At 49.7% G+C, this 9,577-nt stretch overlaps 1 protein-coding gene across 1 annotated transcript; it reads right to left on the bottom strand.

Annotated features, from left to right (window-relative positions):
* Positions 1–2,706: 2,706 nt before the first annotated feature.
* On the bottom strand, positions 2,707–9,577 carry IL17RE (interleukin 17 receptor E). Its single transcript, XM_076072121.1, has 4 exons — positions 9,331–9,577; positions 7,130–7,243; positions 6,056–6,610; positions 2,707–4,876 (listed from the first exon to the last, which is right to left on the bottom strand). Exons 3-4 carry the CDS (start codon positions 6,597–6,599, stop codon positions 4,446–4,448), a joined length of 975 nt encoding a protein of 324 aa, XP_075928236.1. The 5' UTR covers positions 6,600–6,610; positions 7,130–7,243; positions 9,331–9,577; the 3' UTR covers positions 2,707–4,445.

The raw sequence follows: 9,577 nt of genomic DNA, 5'->3' as shown, positions 1-9,577 counted from the left end.
CCAGGACCTTAATGTGCTTCTTCTTGAGCCACTCCTTTGTTGCTTGGCCGTGTGTTTTGGGTCATTGTCATGCTGTAATACCCATCCACGACCCATTTCCAATGCCCTGGCTGAGGTAAGGAGGTTCTCACCCAAGATTTTACGGTACATGGCCCTGTCCATCGTCCCTTTGATGCGGTGAAGTTGTCCTGTCCCCTTAGCAGAAAAACACCCCCAAAGCATAATGTTTCCACCTCCATGTTTGACGGTGGGGATGGTGTTCTTGGGGTCATAGGCAGCATTCCTCCTCCTCCAAACACGGCGAGTTGAGTTGATGCCAAAGAGCTCCATTTTGGTCTCATCTTACCACAACACTTTTACCCAGTTGTCCTCTGAATCATTCAGATGTTCATTGGCAAACTTCAGACGGGCATGTTTACGTGCTTCCTTGAGCAGGGTGACCTTGTGGGCGCTGCAGGATTTCAGTCCTTCACGACTTAGTGTGTTACCAATTGTTTTCTTGGTGACTATGGTCCCAGCTGCCTTGAGATCATTGACAAGATCCTCCCGTGTAGTTCTGGGCTGATTCCTCACCATTCTCATGATCATTGCAACTCCACGAGGTGAGATCTTGCATGGAGCCCCAGGCCGAGGGAGATTGACAGTTCTTTTGTGTTTTTTCCGTTTGTGAATAATCGCACCAACTGTTGTCACCTTCTTACCAAGCTGCTTGGCAATGGTCTTGTAGTCCATTCCAGTGTAGGCCTTGTGTAGGTCCACAATCTTGTCCCTGACATCCTTGGAGAGCTCTTTGGTCTTGGCCATGGTGGAGAGTTTGGAATCTGATTGATTGATTGCTTCTGTGGACAGATGTCTTTTAGACAGGCAACAAGCTGAGATTAGGAGCACTCCCTTTAAGAGTGTGCTCCTAATCTCAGTTCGTTACCTGTATAAAAGACACCTGGGAGCCAGAAATCATCTGATTGAGAGGGGGTCAAATACTTATTTCCCTCATTAAAATGCAAATCAATTTTTAAAAAAATTGAAAAGCGTTTTTCTGGATTTTTGTGTTGTTATTTCTGTCTCTCACTGTTCAAACAAACCTACGGTTAAAATTATAGACTGATCATTTCTTTGTCAGTGGGCAAACGTACAAAATCAGCAGGGGATCAAATACTTTTTTCCCTCACTGTAAATGAATAAGTCGAGTCAGACTCGTACCCATGTAACCTTATTGCGATCTTGAGAGCAAGGATGACGAAATATCTCATCCACAGTTCAGTGTTATGTGTAGTGCTGTACATTTAGGCTGCAGCATGGTGATCACACGATGTGCCCTTAACACAGTAGCTTATTCTCCTGTATAGCTATTCAGTACTAATGTAGGTGCCTGGTCCATCCATGACCTATTGGTGAGTTTCATGTTATCTAAGACAATGTTATGATGCTGTAGTGTTCATTCATTGTATTGATATTTCCAAGTATTAACAGATGCTGCATTTGTGCTGTATTTTTCCATCAGTTTTACCTCGTTCAATTTATTAAATACGTTTGGAGTCGGATGTTCACCCTGGCTCTGAAGGTTTATTGAATGCGAGGTTATCTACTCGGATAGTGGTGCAACGCAGCGCACAGCGAGGCCGAGAAAGACTATTTGCAGCCCCGGTGGTTTCCACGAGATGAATCTCGGGAGGAGGTGTGGCTGTCGCCTGATGAAGCCATTTGAAATTACTGGCGAAACGTCGTACTCAGATTGTAAATGTTGTGGATTTGCTCTCCAACACACCGGTGTGCTGTACGAGTAAACACTTGGCATGTTCTGTTTCCGGGACAAACCTTACTAATTGGCTGTGTCGGGTGGTGGCGAGTTTAACGACACATTTATAAGCACGCGATCTAACCCAAAAAAAAACGATATTATGCGTTGTGTGTCTGCCCGCAGGACTGTTTTGCCCATCAGACCATTTCTCTGCCAAGCGGGAACCTCTCTGAAGCCTTCTAGAATGTTTAAAAGCACCCTGGGGTGATCATACGATCATCTTGGGTTTCCATTTGCACACCCGTACATTACGTAAATACCATATTTGTAAATTCAATAGAAATCCTGAATTGGTACAATTTGTCATGGTTGTTTTGTTTACAAATATCAAAAATCATTGGTGTTCCTGGTGTGGAAACAGAAAAACTAACTCCAAAACATGCACAAATAAACACGACGAACATGAATGGCAAAACAAAAACTCACCGGGCATGACACGAACCAGGCCTTAACACGGAAACAGACAGGAGAAATAACCACGATGCATTCATTGTTCTTTGGTGAAGACTACAACTTTTCTGGGAGGCTCAACCAAGACACATGGTGAATTGGTAGCCCCTCTCTCCATCTGCCCCTCTTACTTTTACAAATCCATGCCTATACTACCAGCTGTTCATATACCCTGCCCACTGATCATAGGCCCCGCTCACCCATAGAGCAGCAATACCGGAGGATGCCGAGAAAAATCCAGGTGACCACTAAGTAGAGAGAACACGCAAGCTCTAAATATACAACGGGCATCGCCAGTGTCCAGGGTTGAACCCACGCGATACTGCATGCCAAGCGAGCAAGACAACATCTCCTCGCCAAGGTGATGCCACGAGTTTGAGTTATGGTGTACCGAACCTCACTAGATGCCCAGACTTCGCACCAGAGTTCCAAGAACACAGCGGCAGTCACGTCACACGTTTCTCCTTCATCGCTTTTATTTCAGATTCTTAATATGCAAACGATTCCACGCTTAAGATGATACGTATTTTGCGTTGAGATGATGCACAATGATAATTGTTTTTTACCCTTTTATCTGGCAACAAAACTGACACCATTTTTTACAAGGAGTCATGTTTGCATTGACCACAATACCTGCGGTCGGAATGCAAACAAAAAACATGACCCTGATAATGTATGCATTGTTTGCATTCCGACCGCAGGTATAGTGGTCAATGCAAACATGACTCCTTGTAAAAAATGTGTCAGTTTTGTTGCCAGATAAAAGGGTAAAAAACAATTATCATATTTTGCTACTGGCAAAGGAGGTTCCAATGGTATGATGCACAATATTTGCAAAGGAGTTTCCACGTTTAATTGCCAACAACAACCACCTATAATCACCCACAACTTTAACAATTAACCTCTCAGTCGACTCGAGTCCCAATCCCTCCGTCTGGGATTGCGCTGTCCCCATTCAGGAATCTCACCCCGATCTGGAAGAACGCAGGCGAAGAGAGTGGAACGACGCGGACGTCCAGAAATACCTCGTTCAAGACCAAAACATCACATACCTGGCTATGACATTCCTCAAATACCGCTGTAATCATCAACCACGTGAGAACATCAACGGGCTGATGCACACATCTCCTTAATGAATGAAACATTAAAGACACAAGCCACAGGAGTGTGGCTGTGGCCATGCATTTTAAACTATGGACGGTATCGTAAACCACTGTAGTCTGTTCCTTCAACGGAGGAGGAAGTGGTACAGCAAAACTACACAAACTCTCTCTGCTGAAGCCCTCTCGTCGTGAATCGCAGCAGACCTCGACATTGGCATTTAACTCCTGAACACATTGCCATCATACACACGCATAGGTCAGAATATCGTCATATCGTTGCCTGTTGATTTTTTAATTTCCTCACAAAACATTTGGAAATGCAATGATTAAAGTTTACAATATTAAAGTTCTGATATAGTTATTACTCTTGAGCACCTTGCTTCATTCAGACTCGACGATTTCATCTAATCCCACTCGCTCACGAACGCTCATCTGTGGTTTAGCACCAGTCATCATCGTCACGCGTGGCGGAAGTCGTCCGCTCACGGTCATCGTTGACTTTAAATTAAAAAAAAGGAAAACACTGAGACGAATTAAATTTTCACCAATTTCCTCAATGCAGTTAATACTGGGTGGGTGTTGCGCATCCACACTCACGGACAGCGCCATTCGCAGCATTTCACAAACACCACGTGAATAACTTAACCATTCACATCCCCCTTGTCAATCCACTGCTGGATGAAAGCCTCCTCCGAATTGCCGTGCTTTGCAATTTCAGTTTGTCTGACCGGTGAAGCCCCCTGGGCTTGCAATCCAGCAGAGGTCCCCTCCCGTTCGATGCGATCTCCAGATGTGGTGGTTTAAACGGTGCGAACGTTTTCTGAAATCACAACCTCCCCTACACCCCTAACACTCCTCACCTCTGTCCACTCAGCAAGTCATGTGTGTTGGGGTAAAATGTGGGTACTCCTATTTCTCACAGGACGTCTGGGCAGCATGGAAGAGTAGGCCAAACACATTTTAGAGTGACTCTCTGGAGTTCTTATAGTAGAGGCCTTTTTGCCAGCAGTGGCATCACAAAGAAATTGTGGGGCTGCGCTTTTGCCTTTATCTAGTAAAAAAAATCTCAGTCCAAATGTCCGGGCAGCTGGCCGTCAGATGGCCGTCGTGACATCTCCTCGTCCCGCGTCGGTCACGCTGGACGCGAGTGAGCGTGGTGGGGCAAGGCCACCCCACACCCCCTCCCGCTCCTCGTCCATGCCCAGCAGGTTCACGCGCTGCCTCGCGTCGTCCAGCTCCGAGAGCGTCGCCTCCAGGGCCTCCAGGGCCCTCGAGGCTTCCAGGTCCTCCCGGTGGTCCCAGGCCCCTCCCCGGTGAGTCCCCAACCCCTGGGCCCTGGGCGCACCCTGCAGGAGCCTCGCGCACAGAGCGTCCAGGTCGCGCGGGAGCGAGAAGCAGGGCTGCGACCTCAGCGCGGGGGGCACGTCCGAGGGGCCCCCCGCGCCGCGTAGACACGCCACCAGGACGCGTGGCCCCCCACCGCAGTGGGGGGCACCCAGCAATAGCTCCAGGGTGGCGTCCAGCACTGTCATAAGGTGTGGGAGGTGAGGGGTGAATGGGGCAGAGGGGGGCAGGTTAGTGCGCACTTTGGGTCCCGTGTTTAACGTTTTTAGTTTGTTTGGGTTTGTTACCCTGGTGGTTCCGTTTAGCCGGCTACCCGGATATTTGAGACGGGAGATCCGTGGTGCTGCGTGAATAGAGCGAGCAGCGGCACCAACGAGTGAAGCAGGGGCCTTGATGAATATTACACAACTAGTAAATGAGGCGTTTAACGGTCATAAACTGAACTAAAACTAAACTATTTTATTGTTCTAAACTATTTTTATTTTACCAGGCGAGGCTCACTGAGCTATATAGCTCGTTTTCAGAGGCGACCTGCCACAAATGATAGCTCAACGGAGTGGCTTATCACATGGAAATATATAGAAGTCCAAAACAAATGTTTATACATCTGGATAGAAAAAGAAGACCCAAAGAGAAATCCACGCAACCATCAGGAGAGCATGCAAAGTCCCAATATAGAGGCGTCAGGGTCGGGAAGGAACCCATGAGCTGTACATCAAGCGAGGTAGTTAACATCTCGCCACTGTGGCACTCCGTAAAGTGCACACGAGAACAATATGAGAGACAAGTTACATGTGCAAAGTAAGCTCTATATTTCAGTCCAACAGTGACATAAAACACGTAATTACCGGGTTCACAGGGAACCGTCCACAGGGGGTTATTTTCTGGGAAGGGATTGGAAGGTGGAACAAGCTTGAATGGGACTAAGGGGATTAATGGGACTAGGGGAGTTAATAGGACTAAGGGGGGGCTAAGGTGCACTATCTCTAGGAAAATGTATGGCCCAGAGGGATAGATTGTGGGGGGGGGGGGGGTCCCATACACTGTGGTATGATTTTGGGTCCCATTCGCAGGGGTATAATTAGGGGTCCTGTATGCTGGGGCACACGGTGTGGTCAAAATAAATGTAACCGGGGGGGGGGTGGGGAGGGGGGTTGTACGTTGGGGTATAATTGGGGCTCACGTATGCTGGGGGTGATAATTTGGTATGAGTAGAGGGTTGGTCGATTGTAAGAACCGAAGAGCCGGGGTGAATTGGCAGCATAACTGAAGTGGAAGGCAGGAGTGGAGATGCTTCAGTAACTTTGTGTGTGTGTGTAGTGCGTTAGTAGTGGTGGTGGTGAGGGGGTTCCCATCTCACCGTCCCCTCTGGGCTCAGCCCCCGCACCCCGACCTCGCGTGCCCGGCGAGCAGATGACCAGCACGGTGGCACGCATCTCCTCCTCGCTCCTCCTTCTCCTCCTCCACGACCACCACCACGGAGAGGAAGCGGATGACGACGATGACACCGAAGGAGATGACGGGGATGAGGATGCCGTGGAAAATGCAAATGGGAATGCTGTTGCTGGGGATGATGGTGAGGACGTTGAAGAGGAGGTAGTGGAGGAGACAACGGAGGTTAAGGAGGTGGCGACCCAGCGAGCTGGGCCCAGCTGGGCGAGACGCACGCTCTCCCACGCGTCAAGGACCACGCGCAGCGCGTGCCCGCAGCGAGCGCGCAGCAGCCACGCCAGCTGCAGCACGGCCCGGTGAAGTATGGCCTGGTCGTGCGAGTGGACGATGAGGAGGGGCGGCCAGGGTAGTGGTGGTGGCGGCGACGACGGCGGAGGCGACGGTGACAGTGCTAACGATGATGGCGGTGATGGCGTCGCGGTCGAAGAGCGGAGGAGCGGCGATTCCGTCATCGGTAATCCACCTGGCAGGGGATGAGACAACGGTTATTTGTTGCCGCGTGTGATTTCACCATCTGATTTGCAACGAATATCTTGACAAAAGTAACCCGAATTGTGCTGGTTGTGCCCTGGGTGCTGTGTCGAGAGGTGAAGCGTCCATTAGGAAAAAAATTCAGCGAGCAGTGCACGCTTGTGACGGCGAACGACGCCCAGGATTGGACATTATAAAACTACTCCTGAAAATCTGTGTTATTTGATTGGTCGAGTAATCGAACTAGTAATCGGTAGGGAAATCAATCACTCAAATCACTCAAATAATCGGATATCGCAGCACGAGTGGTAAGTGGTGCAGGGTGTGGTGGTGATGGTGAGCGGTGTAGGGGGTAGTCGTGATGGTGAGCGGTGCAGGGTGTGGTGGTGATGGTGCGCGATGCATGGTGTGGTGGCGGTGAGCGGTACAGGGTGTGGTGGTCGTGGTGGTGAGTTGTGGCAAGTGGTGGTGGTGAGTTGTGGGGAGTGGTGGTGAGTACGCCACCGCTCACCTCCCCGTGCGTGGGACCTCTCTCTGTGCCGCGTTCCGCGTGCAAACCGCACAGCGAGCAGCACCGCCCCAACGAGCGGGAGGAGGAGGAGGAGCAGGAGGAACTGGAGGGATCCTAGAAGGAGCGTGCGGGGCGGTGGTAGAGAGGCAAGAGGAGCGGCTTAGGAGGACAAACATTACGGACTCGACTCCCCAGCAGCTTGGGATTAATTTATGAAAAGCTGCTAGGCTGGCTTGCAAGTAGGGACTATTGGCATAAGGCACTACCACTACAACACAAGGTATGCCTGGTCCACAATAATCCTATATTATTGTGCCATGCAATCCTATCTTGGGTAGCGAAAACAAGTCGTTGCCTTATGGACAGACCCCCCCCCCCCCACCATAGGAATGTGGAATTTCCACCGCTGGTTCCCAGCTGTAAACTAGAGATAAGCACCGCCGTAACTCTCATTCGAACAGGAAATCACTTTGCCTTAAAATATATATATTACTAGCTTTACCACTTGGATTCTTGTCTACGATTAATTTCAAGTTCTATTTTACTGAAACCCCTTTAACAAAAATTGATGCAAGCAATACAAAATCCGAAACGAATCAATTTAACAAAATGGGATGTTTTCACTCAAGGAAATGCAACCTTACCCCACTACTTTATACGTAAGGCCGATTTAGACAAGTCGGGAAGGGAGTGACGTGGCGAGCTGAAACGAGTCGCGTTCCCTTAGAAATTCCAGACAGCGTCAGCTGTGCAAATTTCATGACGTCAGAGCTCAGCGTTGGAGAGTTTTTGCTGCTTCACACAAACAGATGGATTTTCTGCTTTATATTTAAGAGCGAGCTGAAAATAGCCGCGTTGACTTAGAACGTCGAGACAGCTGTGCCGCGCAGCATTTGTGCCTTCGCGGAGGGTCGGGGGGAAGATGCGTGACGTCAGCAGGCACACTGCGTGACGCTGCCGCATGCGGGTGACATCACAGATGTGACATCACAGATGTGACGTCACCGCTCACTCGCCGTGCAAAATATATCCATTATTGCGCCCCCCCCCCCCTCAATATACAAAAGTCTATTTTTATACTTTTTGCATTGTGTACAGTCTGGAAGCTACCCACATGCAAAATTTCAGGTTTGTTGCATGTCGGGAAGTATGCTAAACACACATATTCACAAATGTCCCATTTATATACAGTCTATAGATTATTTGAATATGTATTATATTATTACACTTGTTTACCGTGGAAAGCCTTACTGAGTCTCACGAGTCCTTCCTTAGGAGGGTCCTGCCAAGTTTCCACAGTAGGGGGGGGCGATGATTGCTCTGCACAATGCTGAGTGACTCGACCAACATTGTTATGGAACCTACGAACAGGTCCGCGAGCCCTCGTTAGCAAGAGGCCACCACCAGGGAAACCCGAACACCACCAGAACGTTGTTCCGGCTGAAATCAAGCTGCGGGTCGCGAAAGCCTACGTGTTAAACTGCGGGTGTCTGTCGGGACCAGATGGGGGCGCTGCACGCATGCGTGGCGGTGGAGCCGGGCGGCATGCACGCTGCTAGTGCTCCCGTCGCTCTTCGCGAGAGGGGCCCGAGTTGGTTTGGGTCAGGTCTAAAGCAGGGGTGGGGAACTTTTTTTCCTGCCAAGGGCCATTTGGATATTTATAAAATCATTCGCGGGCCATACAAAATGATCAACTTAAAAAATTTGCCCGTTATATTTGGTCAAACATTGAATTAACTCACCCCTAATGCGATGGCTGGAATTGCTTCTCTTTGGCGAGGCGTGTGATGATGTTAGCCGGTATTGACGATGTTGTTGCTACTCGCAACTGCTTTTCCAGGTTTGCTTCTAGATTTATTGAATTTCGAGTCCCACCTGCGGTTGCCTTGGCAGGGCCACACCAAATGATTTCGCGGGCCTTACACGGCCCGCGGGCCCGGACGTTCCCCCACCCCTGGTCTAAAGACTCCCATCTGGCGGGCAAGTTAGCTTTGAGCCAGGGTTACAGCTCGTGCTAGTCTCTGGATGACCAGGTTTTTGGCTAGGGGTAGAACCAGTGCTAAGTTTGCTCTTCCCTCCACACCGCTTGCCCCTTCCCCGGCCATATTTGTGATGCAGGTGTTGTCCTCTGTTCCGTGAAGGTGTTCATTGCGAGCCTGTGGCACGGCGCGTGGTGAGGTGGCTGCTGCGCACTCCGGCACCTGCAGGGGTGGAGATGCAGTCCGTGTGGCTCAGCACCCGGTACTCGCTGGAGCTCCACACCTAAGCCACACACACACGAGCGGTCACTGATGGGCCGTGATGGGCCGTGATGGTCTGTGATGGCTCGTGAAAACCAACGATGGCTAGAGATGGTTTGTACAAGTTCAGGGGTCAGCAACCTTTCAAAGAAAAAGATATCTTTTTTTGTGTTTTTTCTAACAAAATATTTCGAGAGCCGCATTTCAC

This window comes from Petromyzon marinus, chromosome 36 (genome assembly GCF_048934315.1).
Source record: "Petromyzon marinus isolate PM22_M1 ecotype Great Lakes invasive population chromosome 36, UKy_Petmar_22M1.pri1.0, whole genome shotgun sequence".
In the NCBI taxonomy this organism is placed as follows: Eukaryota; Metazoa; Chordata; class Hyperoartia; order Petromyzontiformes; family Petromyzontidae; genus Petromyzon; species Petromyzon marinus.
This window is presented reverse-complemented; position numbering and strand designations above follow the sequence as displayed.

Excerpts from the sequence above, each read along its gene's own strand:
- IL17RE (XM_076072121.1), bottom strand. The coding sequence starts at position 6,599 with ATGACGGAATCGCCGCTCCTCCGCTCTTCGACCGCGACGCCATCACCG. Across the intron at positions 4,877-6,055 it reads GGCTGAGCCCAGAGGGGACG|TGCTGGACGCCACCCTGGAG; the intron begins GTGAGATGGGAA and ends ACCTTATGACAG.